Below are 22,944 nucleotides of genomic sequence, written 5' to 3'. Positions count from 1 at the left end.
ATGGCCAAACTCTGGTGTAAATCTAATGTTTTAAAGGGAGTTGTGGGAACTAGTGGAGAATCATATGACCACACTTGATAGTCTATCTGTATTACATCTTTCATTTTATTAAATATAGATAACTAAATTCTGTCATATAATAATCCTCTTTTCTAGAAAATAAGTCTTCAAAAAAGAGTTGTATTTATTCAAGAAATGTTCTGGGCTTTTTTTTTTTTTAAATCAAAGGACTCACAATTAAAATGTATAAGACTCCCTGAGATTGTACACACACACACACACACACATGCACATACACACACATGCACATACACACACATGCACAACTTAAGATAAAATATTTCATATTAATTTAATTATTTCTGATTTGTCTCCTATATGCAATCAACAGTATATAGGATAATCTTAGGTCTCACCAAATTTTTTCCCCATTCTGATTACTAATGAGGAACATCTTAAGTGAATGAGTTATAACTGAAAAAGCTCACGTTATTTCTGTAACCAAGGATTTTCATTCTAATAAAGTGACAAAATTCAATCCCAACCACAATAATCTAACTGTCCTTCCTCAGCACAGTGAAAACCATCCTCAGTTTCCCTCCTTCTCATCAGGAATCAAATGGGATGTTATATGCTAAATCACTCCAAAATGAGTAAAAAGCACAAGAAAATGAAAAGTAGGGAAATCCTACCAATGTGCTTTCTCAGTAGACAATTTTATATTCTTTATTAATTTGAGTTTTATAAAAATAACTCAATTACAGTTTGCAGATTATAAGACAGAAAATTCACTGTTATTTTATGTTTACTATGAGCAAAGTGTTGCTTTACAGTTCCACAAAAGTCACCTTGCTTAATATAAGAAGAAAAAAAAATTTCAAAATAATAATGAACTAGTCTTTATACCACACTGGCATTGACTATTTTTGCTATATGTCTGGCATTTATTTATGAACACGATTATTCTCCATGAGGTCAGATTATTAAAGTCCATGTGTGCCTATTACTGATGAATCTCCAGTGTCCAAAGCACAATGTAAACTCTCAATAAATATTTATTAACATACCTGAAAATTAATTAGTACCCATTAGTCAACAATGAATTTCGAATCAGTAGCACTGTGTACCCTCTGGTATTTAAAGTAATGTCTTGAATATTTAAGTGAAGCCAGTGATAAAATTAAATATATTTAGCACATGGAAATGCATGTACTACACTGGAATAGGGATTTCACACACGTATTTGATTAATTATATTATTTGGATTTTACCCACAAAGGGTGAGTCTGAAAATGAGAGAAAGAATGAGAGAAGGAATTAGAGGAAACTACAGCTGGAAAAGGCAATTTAGCCATGGGGAATGGGCAACAGATAGCCTGAGAACACACGCAATACACGTGAGGAATACTAGAGAGGTCCTGACGCTGGTAATGTTGGAATGAAGGATGATCAAAATAATGAGTCACAGAACTATCATTATACTTCCCCAGTTATGATCTATAGGATGCTATTCCTGAAAGATGTTCCTTGGGAAATGGGTGATGAGCTAAAATCAATTTAGGAAATGACTCAGAGTATAATGTCTATAATTGTGTGTGTGTGTGTGTGTGTGTGTCACACATTAAAACGCTGAGAAACCTTTCTAACTTTAACTTTGTGAAACACATATTTTTGAAACTTCTGTGTTTTAAGGCAGTTTTCCCTTAGTAAAATGCAAAGGAGCTAGAGAAAAATTTAACTTTTGTGAAAATCTACTGCCAAGTTCACTTTTATGAAGAGAATCGTCACCGTCTCCTTCCATCTGAATCACCACAGCAGCACTGCCGAACACCAGTGCAGTGCAAACCATGTAGGCAAGTTTCAATATTCTAGTAGCTATGTTAGAAAAGTCAAAACAGAAAACACAAAAAGGTGAACTTACTTTTAATACCGTATTGTATTTAAACCAGCCTATCCAAAATCTATCATTCTAGCATATAACCAATATGAAAAATGTATTGAGATATTTTACATACCAGAACATACTATACTATGTAACATATATACTGTACTATACACATTTTACATACTATAATATACTATAGTTTTTCATAGTGTATCTTCAAAATCTTGTCTTTTACATTTACAGACTATCTTAATCAGATGCTAACGTTTCAAGGTCTAAGGTAAATATAGTCCTAGCAAATCAATAAGGTAAACTTGATATAAAATAATTTTTTACTGCATATCCGCTTTTACATTTTCATTGATTAAAATTAAAATTAAAATTCATTGATGATTTAAGAAGCATTGCCTCAGCCTCACTAACCTCATTTCCAGTGCTCAGTCCCACCTGTCCAGTGGCTGCCACACTGGCACGTGCAGACCTAGAGACTCAGTGCGTCCTCCACCCGAGGGAGAGCCAGCTCCCCACAGGACATCAACCCTGATTCTGAACATGGAATACGGTCTTCAGGCTGTCCAACTAGGGTGTCCTTCTTGCTGTTGCATACAGTAATTATGGGAAGTGAGTTCTCAAAAAATACAGGAAAATATTTAATCAATGTTTAACTCTGAGCTGCATAACATATTTTAAATCCACTGAGCTGCATAACATATTTTAAATCCGCATACATCACAACTTTCCTGAAAGTTTATATCTGGATGTGTTCTGGGATGAAAGTGAATCATATGAAGGCCTATATTTAGTTTTTTAAAAGATTTAGAAAAAGAAAAAAATAGAAAAATTACTGTTGGGGACAAATTCCTAGGCTCCAAAATTGATGTTGGATTTTATTAACATGAAAAAGAAAAAGAAAACAAAGAAGAGCCACAAATGAAACAAACCCACAAATCACGATATGATAGTAACAGGTAACAGCACACTGCAGTCACCTAATCTGGAATTCTAGTTAAAAATAGCAGATGCTAAATGACACTCTCTTAAATGTTACTATGAAATGTCTTTACACTGAAATCTCCAAAATAAAATACGAAAAATTAGAAAATAAACTACTTGAAAGAAAATGTTTTATATATAAAACTAAGAGATGTTAAATTTGAAATAACTGAAATTTCCATGTGTTCTGTAAAGCAAAGTAACTTCCAACTGCCCTCCCCAACCCCGGGGAAAAAAAAAAGTCACAATATAGAAAGCTTCACTTAAAGACTCCATTCCAGGATACACAAATGAAAGTCGGACAGGTGGAAACCTTAATTTGGAAGCCTCTTGACTGAGTGATAAATAGGCCAGAAATTGATTAATCTCTTTCAACTACAAAACGGACAGCAGTGTGCTATTAAGCATATTAAAGCGACAATCTCATTTCCCCTAGTGCAAACTAAGGAGGAAAGATGCTTTTCCAGAAAATTATCTATTTTGTAGGCATAGGAGGTTTCAACTGATTGACCTGCTTTAACCTTTTGGAGTGGATAAATTATTGTAAGATTCACAACAAAACATCAAAATGTGTTCCAATACTATTTCACATAGCTTTGCCCAAGGTAGAGGTAAACAGAAATTGCGTTTCTGTGCTTACAGAAACCTTTCTATATTAAAAATAATGAGAAACTGACCCTGAAGAATATTTGTGCTTTGCAAAGTAGTAGAGAATCTCACTTAGGTAAAATAGTTATAGCTACATGACGACAAACAACTGGTGTCGGGACCAAACACAGATAACTAATTGGCTTGACTATTTTTCTTCAAAAACTTTTATCAATTAAAAAGTTAGATCAACTCATTGCATACATGCACAATTTACGACAGTAAGTTGATCTAACTTTTTAATTGAACTAAAGAAGTTAGTTATTCCTTAAAACAGACCTAATTAATGTCAATGGACTTTTCTACTGCATATATATAAATATAGATGACCTGCTGAATGTTACTGAACATGTACAAATTGAAGCCCTATTAAGATACGGCTGTAAAATAATGCCTGTAAAATAATCTCTGAAATGCTAAATCAGGATGAGGAATGTAACACAGAAATGTATACATCTTATATTCTGTAAGTGGCTGCTTACCCTAAAATAGACTTAGAAGAAACCCAAGCCTAGTCAATGTTCTACTGTTGACTACTGGCAATATACACATGCGTACACACACACACACACACACACACACACGAATGTGTATGTATATTATAGGTATTCATAATTTAAAATAATATCAAAACAAATTCATGTAATCAAAGTGCTTAGAATTTTACCTCTGCTTATATAAATAAAATATAAATTTTACATATTGCAAAGCATATTCATTTTTAATATTCTATCAAATGCCAAATTTAGAAAAACACTAATATATATAAAAATAATCGTATATTTGGTACACATTAAAGAAAAAATATTAAATGACTTAAAAGTATTAATATATTGGCAAGTCAGATGCCTTGCCGACCTGATGAACGACATATCCATTACAAAAACTGCACGATACTATCTACGCTTCTTCTACAATAGAGTGTCAATTCACTGATTCTTCTGTCTTTCACCATGGTATTAGCCAACATTTAGATTTTGACTATCATATAAGTATTATGGTTGAATAACATAAAAGGGTTCTTTATTGAGACTCATAATTCCTTTTTAAAATTTTAAAATATTTAATTGACAAATAAAGATTGTATACATATGAAGTGTACAACAAGAAAATTTGATACACATATATTGTATTATAAATATAATCATATAACACATTCATCACCACCCATGATGTTCATTGACAGATGAATGGATAGAAAAAATTGTGTGTGTGTGTGTGCGCGCGCGTGCGTGTGCATGTAATGGAATAATGGAATATGATTCAGCAATTTAAAAAGGGAGGAAATGCTATAATTTAAGATGAACCTGCAGGGCATTATGATAAGTAAAATAGTCCGGGCACAGAAAGACAATTGTTATATTATCTCACTTGTATATGTAATCTTCAAAAGTTTATTCTGAAAGTAAATCTAGTTTATTTCTAACCCCTTCCAGGGAGACTGTAAACTCTTAATAATTTGTTCACAGTAAATTCATCACCTTTTAAATAAATGTTCAGCACAAGAAGGAAACTCAGGTACCTAAGTTATTGTATTATTGGACATTAGATAACTGGCAAAGGCCAGGACATATGTAAATGTGCTTGTGCTTTTCAAGTAGTGAATCTATCATTATACATATAAAAAACAAAAAGGAATAGAAAAGGAGCCATGCTTTTGAACACTCTCCCCCACGTTAGTACCATGGGAAAATTCCAAAGTAGATTTGTTACAAATTTTGTTGTTATGAATTATTTTGTTCCCAACACAGATGTTTAGCAATATAAATGTGTGCACTGTGTCTTTGAGAACCAGGGTTGTGAGTGTCTTACATATAGGAAACAAGAAGGGTTGGAGCAATTAAAGGCACGTCACCTGCTTTCCTCTGTAATGCTCCTTGTAGCTCTGGGTTTGGCCATCTGCCCTTTGCTTTAGTTATCTGTCCACTCACCCATAGGTCTTTCCTAGTATCTTGAAAGATTCCCAACTTCTCCAAGTGATTACTTTTCTAAGCTTTTATAGTAAATTTTCTTACTTTTAACTGGTTTATGATGAGAGGTTCTTTCATTTTGCAACAGGGCTTCAATCCATACAGGTTTTCTGAGATTGCAACGAATTTTTTCCATGGCTCTTTCTGACCTTAAATTACTTGTTAAGTTTCTTGGCAGTAGAAGAACAAATCTTCTTTGCTGTTGTTGTTGTACTAATGTAAATAGTGTGTTTGGTCATAACGAAGCCAAGGCAGTCTTTTTTTTTTTTAATCTTCAAGGGGTGATGAAAAAATACAAAGCAGCGTTTGCAAAACCTCAGCCTGGGAGAGCTTTCTTAAAGTAGATAAAACTCATTTGATTTTTATTCATGTCCAGGCAAAAAGAAATGAAATATTATGGATACATGGGATACTTCTTGCATGAGGTTTTATGCAATTTTCCTCTTCATTTTTTTTTTTTTTTTGAAAGGCTGAAGACATTGAAAGTAAACTTTATAGGGATACATAGCTTTTTTAAAGTTCTCAACAGAACGCAATACTGGGCCAAAACTGAAAAGATAAACAAGGATCCATATAAAGTGTAGCTTTTAGGTTCATAAAGTTAATTGCACAAATAAGGCTGTGATGCAGTAGGACTGAGTTTCCATTTGACTGCAGATGAAACTGAGTGATAACACAAACAGCAGAGACCGCAATGGAGGGTGCTGTGTTCAATTCTCACCCCACATGTTAAAAAGAGGTATGGGCAAAACAGAAATCACATAGGAGAATGCTTCCAAATGTTGGGCAGCTGAAAATAAAGAGATTTTCTCTAACCCATGGGGAATAAAAGAGAAAAATAAGGACTCTATTCTGCTTAGGTTTGCTAGGTGTGACACAAATAAGCTATCTGATAGGAACTGTTTAATTCTGAGATTACTTTCTTCCAACGTTTAAGTAAAATTTATATTTGTACTTATTCAGTAAAGGTGAGATTAGTTAGAAGGTAGTGATGTTTTTAATGCAACTCGACAAACATTTCATTTGATTGGATTTTAGTGATCCATTAAATTCAAAAGCCAACATTGCATATTTGTACATTGTAAACACACACACATACACCACATATATGGAACAATCTAAGCACATTTAGCTTAGAAAAAATTCCAAAGAGAAGCACGATTATCTGCAAAGATCTCAGTGAAGAAAGGAATATGATTTTGTTGTGGGGCAAATTGGGCAAACATGTAGATCACTAGATTTTCTTTTATTTAATTTCTAATCGCTCTTAGAAAAAATAACTTTCCAAAAGCTGTCTTGAAAAATTGAATAAAACTGTCAGTACATGAGTTTAAAGAAAACCTGAATGAAAACCCGAAAGGAAGTAGAAAGCATTTCTGTCCTTCATATGAAAGTTGGGCAAAATGATTCTCCATGATGTTTCACTTAAAGACCATGATTTTGTAGTTAATATGTTTAAGAAGTGTCTTTCCATACTTGTCTTCTAAATTCACTTGAATACTGTCATCCATTAATATTGACAAGAATAATGCCTTCACATATCAACACTATTAGAAAGGAGAGAAGAATTTGTAAATTCTGTAGATGGAGTAAGTACAGTTTTTTCTTCAATGTTTAAAACTTTCCTTTCATTTTTTTCCTGGAATTTACTTTATTAAGAATTTCACTTGTGATAGTTAAGGTCTTCTGGTAAATTGTATGTAGTAGTAATCCTGTGTCTCCTTCAGTAACTGTTTAATAAAATTTCAAACCTCAGCTCTAAAACTGGATAAATTGAGAAGAACTGCAAAGGCATAAGCAGTTAAAACCTTTATATGTACAAAAACATTTGTTTTTCTGTTTGTTTGTTTCCAGATTACTTTGCTATGGGCTCAGTTTAGATTCCATGCTGCTCCACAGGCAGCCCTGCCTATGGCTCCCTTTTATCTTCTACATGAAATTTAGAGTTTTAGTTTAGCATTTGACATGTAGAAGACATATCTTCAAATGATGTCTACTCTACCACCACTTCACTCTAGCTGCACTTCTCCTCACCCGAGCTATGTCTTCTTCATGCATCATAATTGTTGGTGTTCTGATCTTTGCTCACATAGCTTCTTCCACTTCAAATGCTTTTGCTTGTCTCTAGCTGGTGGAGTGCCATATATCTTCAAGGTTCAGTTAAGTGCAAGTTTATCCAAAATGTCTTTTTTGTGAGTCCATCTAAAAGTAATCTGAAGCTCTTTGGTTGCTTTTTCACGCCAAAATTATTTGTGTTCAATGTATTTTGCGTACTAGATTATAAAGGCCCAGAAGTCAGGAATTGTTCTTTATTTATGTTTGCAACTGCCACAACTCCCATAATGAACATATGTAGCTAGACAAAATGATAAGAGCTGCTCAAAATTAATCCTACATATGTTTGATTGCACGTGCCCCACATACATACATACATACATGAAGAGGAAAAGCTACAATCTACCGCAGACTTGAAGGCGACCCAAAATTTCAACTGGTATAATTTGTCTCATAACAGAAAATCTTGAATGCTATGACCAGGAGTCCTGTTACTTCAGGACTGAGGAAAATCAGATCCAGCAAGTTTATTTGCCTTTATATTTTATTTACATACAGTCTTATGGCAGTCCTTGAAATTTCTATATGAAATACGGATGTGATCACTAGAGATACAGTGGTCACTAAAGAGAAAGAACCTATTTCGTCTGATATCTAAGCTTGTTATATTCACAGTATCTAACGAGGTCTTGCTTTCTAGGTTACTAAAGACGTTGTATCTAATGTTTCTTTGTAATATTTTGTTTGTGTAACTCTTACATGCAGTCTCCATCTGGCAGGGAAGAGAGGTTAGAAGAGAAGATCTTTTAAGAAAAATACTAAATTATTATCCCTAGGGGATCTCGTATCCTAAAGATAATGGCAGTGTTTTAAAACCAAATGCTAATTCATATCTACAGGGAAAGGTGTCTTTTTAAAATTCAGACCTTGACTCCATAGTTCGGAGTGAAACCTGAATTCTAGATTTTTAACAAGCTCCCCTGGTGATGCCAATGTGACTGGTGCACAAACATCACTTTGAAGAGCAAGGATGTAGTGTAGACTAGTATTTGAATCAATCATAGCTAAATATGAAATAAGATTAATGGCTATATATATATACAAAGCATAAATACACAAATCCATGTAAAACACAAATCTCAGCAAAAAACTTCACATTTTAACATAAAATAAACCTTAGTCCGGGTTGGACTGACACAGCTTTTGTATTGTCACAACTGTTGTTTTTAAATGTTTATTTTTATTAAGCGTACATACTAAATAGCTCCATGGATTTGTCACCACTTAAATTATCCCTTCTGGCCCCCAAACCATGAATATCAACTTTCATAAGCATATCACAGGTCGGAAGCCACCCTCCTATGGAGGTGCAAAAAAAGAGTATGTGTTCTCAGTGAAAGCAAAACCAGGACCTACGCTTTCCCTTTCATACAATAAACAAGGACAGAAGACACATTGCATTGAAAAATTAATTGTTCAGTCACACAGAAAGGTTTCAGGATCTGATTTTGTTGTAATGACATTAGATACACCCATGAATTCACTGATGCTTTATTGTTATAAGTTCATATTAAAGACTACAAATTAACATGTGTCCTGACTCCCAGTTTTCTTCATTGTAAATATTAGCTCAAAGATACTTGGTAAAAGAAAAAAATGATATGCAGATGTGACTCTAGACTAAAGACTAGTGTTAACACATACAAATCTTGCTCATACAAGCTTCTGATGAGATGCAGGAAATGGCCCATGCCTTTAAACAAGGAACAAGGCAGTAACTGAGGTCGTGTGTACTGGTGTGCAGCAAACACACACAGGAAGGTGTGAAAAGTGTATGATATATCTGGAAAGTGAGGTCAACTCTATATTAGCATAAGGAAGGAAGACATCCCATAAATGTTACTGGGGTAAGAAGGAGAGGGGCAGATTGGTGGAGAGAATGGACATTATTTTGGAGAACTGAAGGGTAACATTATGGTGAGCTTCACATTCCAGTTAACAACACTGGCCCTCATTTTTTTTTTTCAATCAACAGACACTATTGAAAGTCTATGTGAATGATAAGGAGCTGGAAATCTATACAAACGCAGGTCCCAACTCTGAAAAAAGTAAACAGTTTGATAAATAGTAAGAAACCATGGTTAATATAACAGATTAATCCCCAAAACAGCTATTTCAATAATTTTGAAAAACTTAGGTGAATATCTGGTTATGTGTATACACACACATGCACACATACTTTCTCCTAGTGTAACGGATTAAATTCTTGGGTTTTGTCACTGAAGCATAGACCTGTCCTAAGACCTTAAGAAAAACTCTTAGAGTTTTATTGGCTAATCAGAAAAATAAAGTATCAATGAAATGAATCCACTTAATTAATTTTAAGTTTATTCATTCTGGGTATTTAGATTTAAATAATGTTAAAAATTCTGTCAGATCATCTTGAGTTTTGTAATTATATCGTCCTTGATGGTTATTGATAACAAATGATCAATAATCTTTTATTTTGAACATTATAAATTGTCTTACACTATTTTCCACTATCAATTGTTCAGGGGCTGATGGGAAAGACAGATTATCTCTTTATTTGGCTATTGCTTTTATATATCCAACTGATGGTAGCATCTCTCCATCACCACCCTGTAAAAATCACAAGAGAAAAGTAACATCAAAATACCTCTTCTCTATTCGGCTACTGAGGCAATGCAAGTAAAATGTCCAATTGAGAAACTGATTAAAAGGATCGAAAGAACTGCAGTTGCGTTTTGATTTCAAGTGTTCCTGCTTATCTCCATTACTCCTCCCTACATGACTATTTCTAAATAAGTGTGGGTATTGTGCTGACCAAACTGAAAATTTCTGGAATAAATGTTTACCTATGTATGTATTTCTGCCTATTCACAGATCTCAAATCAGCAAAGCTATAAAACAATTCATTTTTAATTTTTATATATTAATACAGCCACATACATTATTGTATTGCACTCATCTGCTGAATCCATAAAAAGCATACATGTGGACCACCGAGACCGCGTCCGCCCCACGAGCACAGAGCCTCGCCCTTGCCGTTCCGTCGTCCGTCCACACCCGCCGCCAGCTCACCATGGATGATGATATCGCTGCACTTGTTGTCGACAACGGCTCCGGCATGTTCAAGGCCGGCTTCGCGGGCTACGATGCTCCCCGGGCCGTCTTCCCCTCCATCGTGGGGCGCCCCAGGCACCAGGGTGTGATGGTAGGCATGGGTCAGAAGGACTCCTACGTGGGTGACGAGGCCCAGAGCAAGAGAGGCATCCCGACCCTGAAGTACCCCATCGAGCACAGCATTGTCACCAACTGGGACGACATGGAGAAGATCTGGCACCACACTTTCTACAACGAGCTGCGTGTGGCTCCTGAGGAGCACCTCGTGCTGCTTACTGAGGCCCCCCTGAACCCCAAGGCCAACCGTGAGAAGATGACCCAGATCATGTTTGAGACCTTCAACACCCCAGCCATGTATGTGGCCATCCAGGCCGTGCTTTCCTTGTACGCCTCTGGCCGTACCCCTGGCATCGTGATGGACTCCGGTGACGGGGTCACCCACACTGTGCCCATCTATGAGGGGTTTGCCCTCCCCCACGCCATCCTGCATCTGGACCTGGCTGGCCGGGACCTTACTGACTACCTCATGAAGATCCTCACCGAGCGCGGCTACAGCTTCACCACCACAGCTGAGCGGGAAATCGTGCGTGACATCAAGGAGAAGCTGTGCTACATCACCCTGGACTTCGAGCAGGAGATGGCCACGGCAGCCTCCAGCTCCTCCCTGGAGAAGAGCTACGAGCTGCCCGATGGTCAGGTCATCACCATTGGCAACGAGCAGTTCCGCTGCCCTGAGGCGCTCTTCCAGCCTTCTTTCCTAGGCATGGCATCTTGTGGCATCCACGAAACTACCTTTAACTCCATCATGAAATGTGACGTGGACATCCGCAAAGACCTGTATGCCAACACAGTGCTGTCTGGTGGTACCACCATGTACCCTGGCATCGCTGACAGGATGCAGAAGGAGATCACCACCCTGGCACCCAGCAAGATGAAGATCAAGATCATTGCTCCTCCCGAGCGCAAGTACTCCGTGTGGATCGGTGGCTCCATCCTGGCCTCGCTGTCCACCTTCCAGCAGATGTGGATCAGCAAGCAGGAGTATGACGAGTCCGGCCCCTCCATCGTCCACCGCAAATGCTTCTAGGCGGACTGTGACTTAGCTGCGTTACACCCTTTCTTGACAAAACCTAACTTGTGCAGAAAACAAGATGAGATTGGCATGGCTTTATTTGTTTTTTTGTTTTGTTTTGTTTTGTTTTGTTTGGCTTGACTTAGGATTTAAAAACTGGAACGGTGAAGGTGACAGCAGTCGGTTGGAGCGAGCATCCCCCAAAGTTCTACAATGTGGCCGAGGACTTGATAGTGTACATTGTTTTTTTTAAGTCATTCCAAATAGCGTGAGATGCATTGTTACAGGAAGTCCCTTGCCCTCCCAAAAGCCACCCCACTTCTCTCTAAGGAGAATGGCCCAGTCCTCTCCCGAGTCCACACAGAGGAGGTAACAGCATTGCTTTTGTTGTAAATTATGTAATGAAAATTTTTTTTAATTTCGCCTTAATACTTTTTTTATTTTGTTTTATTTTGAAAGATTTTAGCCTCTGTGGCTACCCCTTTTTTTGTCCCTCAACTTGAGATGTATGAAGGCTTTTGGTCTCCCTGGGAGTGGGTGGAGGCAGCCAGGGCTTACCTGTACACTGACTTGAGATCAGGTGAATAAAGTGCACACCTTTAAAAAAAAAAAAAAAAAAAAAAAAAAAGCATATATGTGTACTTGCCATACTTTTGGCTTTTCAACAAAACTCAAGTTCAAAATAAGTTCTTATTTTATGTCAAATGTTTAGATATAGGATTGTTTTATTCAGAATCTCAACACAGGTTTTGTGAGAATGCATCAATGTAAAGAACAAGACCACTGAAACCCTACCTCCAAAGTGTAAGACTCTGAAGCCAAGCTAGATGATCTAGGCCGAAAGAGTGTGAGGATGACTCTACAATCAATTCTAGTTTCCTAGCCAGGAACCGCCAAGGCCTCAGGGTAGTGGTGTATAAGGTGACTGTAGATTTTGGAACAGACTTCTGTCCTCTTGGATTCAAGAGTCAAGGGGTTAAGAAGAAATGGCAAACAGCATGGTCGGGAAAAATACCTGCAACTGTCTTTTAGGGATATTCCTGTATCTTAGCAGAAATGGGTTCATTTGTGTCTCTGATTTCTTGCACATGCATGTAGTTCCCACTGGTCCAGACCCATATTCCACCTAGTCCAAGAGGACAGACTGGTTTTGTCAGTGCCTGTCAGGACTGGTGCTAATTCCAGCCTTCCACATTCACAGAACCCATCAGCCATCACTCTGTGTTCCTCCCTTACCTGTTCAGTGTCTCTCTCCATCCTCTCTGCTTGGAGCATCAATTAGCTATCTACAAATGGCATTTACTTTGCTTTCTTTTTTTTCCTGGAACTGAGTTGATTGAAACTGCTGATCTCTTCCCAGAGACTCTGTCATTCTTACCAAATGTTTTCCCCCCACCCTCCAGCTGTGTCATGCTGGGAATGAAAAGGCCATAGAGACACACCATGCTCTTTAGGGTACGCAAAACCAGAGCAGGTTATGATAATAACTTTTTTGTCACATTCAGCATTCACCGGTGTGAAATAACTATCCAGTAACAATCTGTAATTCTACCAAAATACCAAATTATTTTTCATTCTAATATACAACCATTCACGACTAAGGTAGGAATATAAAGTGAATACAGTCAACATAAAATTCAAGCAAACCTTAGCAAGTTATGCCAGCCTTTGCTGTCCAAGCTCAGGACATTTTGTGAGTATGTATAGAGTTATTTCATCAAGGTAGATTTCTGCTTTTTTTCAGAGGGATATCTTTGATTTTCACATGTATACATGCACGTAGCAAAGAGAAATATGAACACCTACGGAGGAGAATAATTTATCCTCCACAGATCAAAGACGAGGAAGATTTTAAAAATCAATGTGATGCTTATTGTGAAAGAGAAAAGAAAGGACAGACAACACAAGAAGGAACATCACAGAAGGAACGCACCACCCCACCCCTCCTGATGAGCGCTGCAAAGTCTCAACTGATGTCTGCTGTTCTAATTCAACTGAAGTTCCTTCTTCCACTCTCAAAAAGGTCTTTGTTAGACGACAAATTATATTTTCACAGAACAAGTAATCTGGAAATCTAGTTTCCGGTTCTTAAGTGGGCCCTAACTACTCTTCCCTTCAGCAAGTCACGGAGGCTTTTTGTAAAACGGTAATTGTAATATACTATGGATTCTCTCAAGATTGGTTATGAAACAAAAATGATATCAATGATGTGACCACACCTTTAAAGTTTTCAATATTACTCAAATACTACACATGTTGTCATAATTCTAGCAAGGTATTAGCACTGGGTTACAGAATGTGTTTTCCGCTGAAATTTATGCTCTTCTTCTATAGCCTGTATTAATTGTACCCCATTTCCTTAGCAGCCATTATAACGTGTCTTTGACCTAATTTTTTGCAGTGGTAGTTGAGTGTGACTTGCTCTAATTAAGGGAGCCAAAAGAAAAGAAAGGAGCTAATAGTTACTGAAGACCTACTTCATTCTAAGCATGAAGTGCCACACTAGGCACAAATGATGACAGTAATGGCTGTCATTTGTTGAGTTTCCACTAACAGACTTCTGTCCTCTTGTAGCCATGAGTTAATGGCTTAAGAAGAAATGGCAAAGAGCAGGGTTGGGAAAAATACCTACACTTGTCTTTTAAGGATATTCCTGTATGTTAGAAGACATGGGTTCACTTATGTCTCAGATTTCTTGCACATGAGTCTGGTTCTCATGGGTCCAGTCTCATATTCCACCTAGTCCAAGAGGACTGACTAGTTAAGTGCTAATTCTAGCCTTAATTCCAATTAGAAATTTGCCTAATTCCAATTAGGCATTGTTCTAAGCAGTTTGTCACAGATTGAAACATTTAATGCTCATCAGCCATCTTTGAAATGAAATCACTCATTATAAATAAAGATGTGGGGGTCCAACACATCAAACAATATTTCATAACAGGATTTCATATTCAAAGCGCCTGATTTCAACAACGATTCTGTTTCTTAGGAACTGTGTCACCTTAGACAAATCACTTAATATCCCTATCCTCTTTACACATCTGACAATTGACATAATCATAGTACCTACTGCAAAGAGTTATTATGAGTACTAAATGAATTAATATAAGGATTTAAATATGCCTACTACATAACAAGTGCTATGTAAATGTTAGTGATGGTTGCTACCAGCACTGCTATTATTGCTGTAATAAGTATTTTTATTGTCATCATCATTATTATGATCTTTGTGTACCCAAAGGCACACAACTTATAAGTGACAAAATAAGATTCAAATCTAGGTATTTTGAGCAGTGACCCAGTTATTCAGGCAATCAGTACTTATTTGGTGTGGGCTATGATGCCAGGAATGAAACGATGAATAAAACTGGGAGTCCTTTTCTATGTAGCTATTGGTTTGTTTTCAAAGTCTCACATTCTATCAGAAAAAAAAGTAATAGTTAATTTTTGTGATAGTTGGAAATAAAAAGGTGCTGTGTAAGAGCACACATTGGTTATGCACTTCCCACTCTAGCAACGCCTTTTACATGTATATCTGAAAGGCGAGTTAGAAAATAATCATGCAAGCGGTCATGGGAGAGCATCCCAGGCAATGGGAAAGAAGTGAATGAAGATCTGAACTGTGAGCCATGATGGAAACTAGAAAAACATTGTGTATGAAAGGTTTTGAAATGAGTTAGAGAAAATCAAATAGGAGAGCAGGAGTCAGACCAAGGAAGTCTTAGGGAATGGAATGGTGGTTGCATGGGCTGGAGGGAGGAAACAGAGAGTTTCTCAGTGAGTACAGGGTCTCAGTTTTGCAAGATGAAAAAGTTATAGAGATCTGGTACACAATGGAATACACTGAACACTAAGAACAGTACATTTAAAAATGGTTAAGATGGTAACTTTTATGTTATGTATTCCTTACAGTTATTTTTTAACATATTAAAAAAGAAAGAGAGTCTTATAAATTATGTTAAGGAGTTTTGATTTTATCTGTCACATGATGAGAAATAATTAGAAGCTTTTTAGAGCGGGTATTGACACAAGCAAAATAGTTACAGAATTTCCAACCTCTGGACTCCAGCTTTTGTGGAGGCTGCAAGGAATTGCAATGCACACATCTGTTTGATACCTTTTTTTTTCTAGCAGACCACAAATTTAAGCTCAAAGAAAAAAAAATAAATTCATCATTTTTCTGGCATTAAACAAACTCTTTGAAACCATTTTATATAGTTTGTAAAATCTTTTAAAGTAAACATAATACAGTAGAATCACAAAAATGGGAAAATCGGTATCTGCACAAGTAAAGGATATTCAGTTAAAGTGTTCTTCAATCTCCTCCTTCCCAGGAATTACTCACCTATCAAGTCTTAATGGGTAAAAATAGCGACTCCAGTAAATTAAATATCAGTAGATGCTATTCTTCATATAATGTCCACTTACAGCCTTAAAACAGTTATTTAGCTGTCCTGTTATTATTTTCTTCGGACTAAATCACTAGTTCTCAAAATTACGTACTTTCAGAACATCTGGGATCTATACTTCTGTGTTTCATATTAAAATTCACACACAAAAAGGCAAGCCTTTCCAGTTCACTGGAGATAAAAATACTAGATAAGACTATTTCCACATTAAATGCCCTTCAAAAATTTTTCTTGTTGCTCTGGGGCCTGCTTTTGCTTGTCTTATACAAACAACATTAATGAAAAAGCAGCATATAGATATTACTAGGAAGCCTGAAAACAGCCGACGACTTCTATCATTGACTTGTGTACTCTGTGGGTACAGCCATACACAATGCAAAAATATGATATGTCTATTAGTAAAATGTGTACTGCTTTGTACGACTGAATTAATACATCAGCATTATACAAAGTTATATAGAGACAGGACTACCAGTATACAACGATCTGGATGAGATTTCCAACCCCTGGCCCAGGGGTCTACCGTACTAATCACAAGCTGTCCTATGCTGTGTCACCCTATCCTACGTGTGTCACTTCCTGTTCTCTTCCTGTTACTTTGCATTATATATCTAAATTGATTTAATTATCTTGATAATTTAATCTACTTAGTTTGGTCTGAGAGCCTTTCTGTTCAATGCCCTCTAGGAAAGTCAACCAGGCATAGAGGTATCAAAATATCAAGAAAATTTATCACTGCTGACTCCTATTTTCTTCTACCTCTTACAACTAGGGTGAAAATATTATGGAAACTGGGCATGTTTGAAGAGGAAATAGAAAGGCTAGATACTGCAACATATTTAGGCCAAAGTTATTACTTATTCCAAAATTAAGTAGGTGATATGCTTGTATACATGATGTTACATAATGTTATACTATAATACATATGTTGTATGTGTATATATTATATATGTGTCTATATATGTGTGTGTATATGTAACATGTATACATATGTGTGTGCGTGTGCGTGTGTGTATGTATGTAAACACAGAGAAAGAGAAAAGAAGACTTTGACATCAATACATCAATACCTGGTAAAGTATTCTAATGAAGGGACTTTGTCTTATCCAGTTAACACTAATGTAAGGAAAATCAACAAAAGGAATACTGAATATATCATCTGACTTCATAAACCCAGCCCATACAAATTCCTGGGACTACATCAAGATGACCATTCTGTGTTGTCAAGTGTGGAAAGCATAACTGCTAATATTGAGAAGTCTCTCCTATCATAAAACTATTCATCAGATGACCATGGTCTGTATGATTGGTACAAATGGTGCCAAATGTCCAGTGATGGACTGGGATTCACTTTACTGGAGTTTACAATTTTTTCAGCAATATACTTATGTGCTTAAGTCAACAATATAATCTCAAGTCAAGCCCTGCAGATGGCTGCATTCAATTAATAAGTCTCCAGACGTTGAACTGAAAAAATCAACGCAGATCTTAAAGTAATTTATCTTACTATGTGGGTTACTTTATGCATGGAGGACATCCAGTGTCTGCTTTTCAAGTCGCTGTAAATTACAGCATCCTTGCGAAGTCCTCTCTAAAACAAGAGCTGCTCCTCACCCACGGAACAAGACATCTTGGAGATATATTTGTCACTTCTCTGAATGATCGTTACAACTGAATGGAAAGAAAATATGTTGCTAGGATTAGAATATCCCAGGGATCCCCCCACCACACACACAGCAGCTCAGCCACAGAGATACTGAAATCTCACCACTTTCTTCATTTTTCAGCTTTGTTGTGTTAATTGCAATTTACAGATTTTTCATTGCACCACAAATGTTCAACAAGCCATAAATACCCTTTTCCAAAGAGCTGGGTGTCATCAGAATCTGTTCTGAATGAATCCAGTCCAACAGGATTTCTAATTTTCTCTTTAAAATATTTATCCAAAAACAAAACTCCAAGGCTCAGTAAGAGGTTAATGTGCATGGGACAATATTATATAGTTATAGAAGTAACAGCATATGGAAGTGCCATTTTATCTTGATTAGCAAGATATTCTATAGCTCAGCACATAACCTTGCAAGCCCACTTACATAGTATTTGCTGATTTAGTTCTGATTATGTATGGATGTACATAACCGTATATGCATAAATTTATCTATTTAATGATAGATTTTAAAGTGAAATTGCTTTCATCTTTAGTAAATCATTTAGTAAATGGGATCCCTGCCACCCACTCTTTATGTTTATAATAAATGAAAATAGATAACTTGCTTGCATCATTCATGAAACCTTTTCTCACTGAATGGCCCTGAAATATTGCTTCAGTTTATTTAAGCTACTAAGTAAATAAATATAGTAACAAAGGTTCCCTAGATTTTGAAGATTCTGAGGGAATAAAGTATTTAGAAAATACCTACTATTAAATCTTTATAACTATTTGAGGCACATGTCTATGACAAACCACATCCTTTAGGGTGTAATCAACTAGCTGTTTTAAATTTCTCTTTATCTAGGTCACATTGCTCTTTCAAAAAAAAAAAAATAGCTATGTTTTAGCTGCTTCTGTTCCTTTGTTCACTGTGAGAATAAAAAGCAGCAAGAACAGAAAAATAATCTATAATAGCTCCATCAGAGGCAACCACTGTTTACATTTTATGATTGCCTTTCATATTGAGTTAGGAGGTGAATGTAATTACAGATATACGTGCGGCAATAATGAGGCCTTGCTACAGCCCCATCAGCCTGAGCAGCTTAGCAGGTCTCTCTGAGGATAGTTCTTGTAAGATAAATCTGTACCATCCCTAGTGATCAAGTACATACAATAGATAGAATTCATTTTAGACAGCAATCTAAAGCCAACAGGGACTTAGCAGCTGTGTGAGAAATGCTGCTTTGCAAAAGAATAAATGGCCAATAACAATGTGCTCAGTGAAACATTTTTTTAATCAAATGAAATTCAGACATAAAGAAAACGTAAGATTAGGTCACTAAAAATTAATTTCCTTTCAAGGGAAATTTTACTACAAGGTTGAAACGCAGAACTTTTCATAATAATCATGATAGGAAGAGAACTTTTGAAGTCTAGTGAATTTATTGTCTCAAATATCTGCTGGGTTAATGATCAAAACGTATTTAAGCAGATGGGCTAAGTGTCAAATAGGATATTTTAGAAGGGGTTTCAACCTATGAGAGAATTTATATCTGGATATGTAAAACATTTTTTAAAATCCTTAAAGCAACATTCAGACAGCAAATTCAATTTAAAATACAAGACAAATTTTATTAAAACAAATTCAATGCAAGAAAATTTCTAAATTTTAGATCATCATAGATGATTTAAAATAGTTCACAGAAAGGCAGAGAGTGTGGCCTCCTGCTTCAGTCTTTGTTTTAATGGCCTCTGACCCGCAGTATGAAAGCGACAGAAGTGAAACCAACTTTATTCATATTTTCATGTTAAAAACAAAGTCTGAAAACTATTCAGGTGATTTGTTTATAATTTTATTTTATGTTATGGATAAAGGAATCAGGCAACTGACGACAGAAAGACAGAAATGTGGAGGAAAAACAATGAAACAAGAGTAAGACAGAGTCAGAGAGAAAAATCTAACAAAAGAGGAAAATAATATAGAAAAGGAAAGATGGATTTACATGCAGAAAAAGGCAGACACACTTCACGGTGTGTTTCCCTGACAAAGAAACACAATAAACATTTCATATGCCGAGAAACCAGTAAATCATTAACAAGATTGATACACAACATGTGACCTTCTATGAGTTTTTCTAAAGTTAAAGTCACATTGTGCTTTGTGACTAGATGTATAAATGGCTTGTCACTTCCTGTTACTTGCCTCCAGGGCCAGATGAAATTAAGTCAAGGACTCAGGATTCCCTCCTGCTGCTGTATGTCCAAGTGTAATTGGCAGCAAAGACAACTGTCCCCTGCATTCGTGTTCTATTGCAGTGACTGGTTATTCGACACAATCCCACTGTCCTAAAATGCTCTAGCATGTCTTACAAGGATTTCAGCTGCTGGCTCAGATAAGAACATTCTAGGTCGCAGGTCTACGTGTAAATTAGAAGAGGACTGCATACCTTATGAGAAGTATCCTAGAAGTGCAAATATATCTTAAAGTTAGGGGAAAGGTTTCAACATGTCTTTTCATGTTGACATTACAAAAGTTACAGGTATGCTGCTAAAGGTCATTCCCCCCACCCCCAATATATTTCATTAAAGTATCACAACTAAGAAACTCTGGGCAAGTTATTGTGACAATCTGGTTTACTTTATAATCATTATTTTTTCATCTTGACCTTTTTATAATCTAATTTTTCTCTATACATGATAGCATACCCTGCTCTAATATATACGTCAGGCTATTGCTGTATCTTTAAAGAGCGTTTTTCTCATTTTCATGTTTTATATGATAAGAGACACAATTAAAAAGTGGGGAGATATGTATGAAATAGGGACACGTTGAGAAAATAAAGACAACCCGGAATGATCCCTGGGCAGTTATTCCAGAGATTCCTCCTCAGAACCCTTTTACGATGAAGGAGAGAACAGAGCTGGGGTTAGATTGACATGAGTGCAAATCTCAGCGCCCTCACTTAAGAGTTCTGCGTCCTTTAGCCTATGACTTAATCATCTGAGCCTCAGCTTCCTTAATTAAAAATGGAATCCATGATACATTGATCCAATGCCTCATAGGATTCTTTTGAGAATGAAATGAGACAATACACACACAAGGCTTTGAGCATTATCTGGCACATAATAAGCACCCAATAAATGGATAGTAATTTGTTTCTAAAATTATGGCTCTGACATGCTAAATACTGTATAATTGTGGCAAACTATTTCAATACTGTAATCCTTCCATTTTCTTTTACAAAATAAAAATAAACATATTTCCTAGAAGTGAGACTCATTTTAAGGATTAGAAATAATATTTGGAAATATTCTAATATGATGGGACACAATAAATTGGTTAATAATCCATAATAGCTTTTATAAAAATTCAGAATGTGAACAAAATCTTGAGACTTATTTTTTTCTACTAATCGAGATTTCCAAAAGCATTTATAAAGAACAGAATGAACAACTGGAATCATTCTCAGAATAATTTTCCCTTCATCTTTAACATCTGATAAGCAAATGGAAGAAAATAGACTAAAACTTTTTTTTGGAAGTAGCGGCAGCAATTGACTGGCAGATATAGCAATTTCTTCAGAGTTTAGAAATAAATACAGGTTTTAATCCTAAGAACCATTCCATTAACCCTTATATAACCAGCCAGTCCCTGATTAAATCACCAGCTGTGGAAGGTTTTGCTGGCTGAGCCTAAAGTATAATCGGTTACCATCACCACTTAGAGAATTCCATCACTATTATAGATCCTCCAAATACCTCAAACTTCACAATTCACTTGTGTTCTTTATAATGATGATAATCTCCAACATTAGCCAAAGTTATCTAAGATAACTGATTACTTCTGCTGTTTGGAGCTACCTTAAAATTCAGAGGCAATTGTTTAGTTCTCCTTAAAAGGGTAGATGAGGAGTAAATGATCAGCTTTAAATGTGATACAACTTTGCATGCCTAAAAAGTTTTAAATGTCAAAATTATTTAATATTATTTAAGCACAGCAAATTATTCATAGAATATAGAAATGTAATTCTAGTTCACTGTTAAAAAAGAGCTCTACATCTTAAGGAAAGATACATTTCATAAGTACCTACAACTGGACTTTCACTTCTGAAACAGACTTCAAGTAAAAGTTTCACAAGTAAGTAATATGAACTTTCTTATCCAATGATCCTTCTAATCACTCACTCTCAAGCCATTGTCCAAATACATTTCTCCAAAATACAGGGTTTACTAACAGCCTTTTGAGGGTGGCCTATGGTAATTAAGAAGACATGTTAATGACCTGGGTGAAATCTCAATGGGCTCATTGTAAATGTTCATTTGATGCCTTTATTCTCATTGACTTTGCACTAGTTAATTAAATCTTTAATGACCTGACTTACATTTTTCTTCTCCCTTTTAAAATAACTTGCTGATTTCCATTTTCTCTGTGTTTGCTTTGCTTCTGGCAAAATTTTGGTTGCATTATTCTTTTTGGCCTAAATAGTCTTCAGCCTTTATTGGAACTTGCAAGTTTCTAGTCTTTTTCCTTCCTGGGAATGAGGGAGTATGGGTGTGGTACCTTAAATAAAATCACCTGACATTTTTCCTCAACGGGGCATAAAACAATTTCATTTGAAATTGTACTTGAAATATCTATCTATCTATCTATCTATCTATCTATCTATCTATCTATGTATTCTATCTTGAAGGTTAAATTTGGATTATGTTAAGAACTAAATTAGAAAAAAGTCTTACCAAAATGTAAATTAACAGAACTTTCAAATTTTACTTTCTGGATGTTTCCAAATCCTACATTTGTATATTGGTTTGAGACGCTATTTTAACATCTTGCGTGTGTGTGTGTGTGTGTGTGTGTGTGTGTGTCAGTATATGACAATTACTTGAAATCTGATTTTTTTTTTAATTTTTACAATTGAAAACATTAGTAAATTGTAGAAGGACTATAATTATGACCATAATCAATACATAACCCAATGTCTATCAACAGGATTGCATGTCATTTTATACATACACATATATAAAATATTTGCTTTGCTTTCCTTAGCAGCATATATGTATATATGTGCATATTATAAACATATAATACAATATAATATATACAATCTATACTGTTT

The 22,944-nt window shown here is 35.8% G+C and overlaps 2 protein-coding genes across 2 annotated transcripts in view; one reads left to right on the top strand and one right to left on the bottom strand.

Moving 5' to 3' along the window:
• The window catches only part of NALF1 (NALCN channel auxiliary factor 1), a 675,567-nt gene that overhangs the window by 556,332 nt on the left and 96,291 nt on the right, over positions 1-22,944 (bottom strand). The gene's annotated exons all lie outside the window — the stretch shown is intronic.
• Positions 10,652-11,924, top strand: LOC135268844 (actin, cytoplasmic 1-like). The gene has a single exon (XM_064361881.1). It carries the CDS (start codon positions 10,655-10,657, stop codon positions 11,780-11,782), a length of 1,128 nt encoding a protein of 375 aa, XP_064217951.1. The 5' UTR covers positions 10,652-10,654; the 3' UTR covers positions 11,783-11,924.

This window comes from Aotus nancymaae, unplaced genomic scaffold (genome assembly GCF_030222135.1).
Source record: "Aotus nancymaae isolate 86718 unplaced genomic scaffold, 86718_ANA_hifiasm-v0.15.2.pri h1tg000044l, whole genome shotgun sequence".
Classification (NCBI taxonomy): domain Eukaryota; kingdom Metazoa; phylum Chordata; class Mammalia; order Primates; family Aotidae; genus Aotus; species Aotus nancymaae.
This window is presented reverse-complemented; position numbering and strand designations above follow the sequence as displayed.

Excerpts from the sequence above, each read along its gene's own strand:
- LOC135268844 (XM_064361881.1), top strand. The coding sequence starts at position 10,655 with ATGGATGATGATATCGCTGCACTTGTTGTCGACAACGGCTCCGGCATG.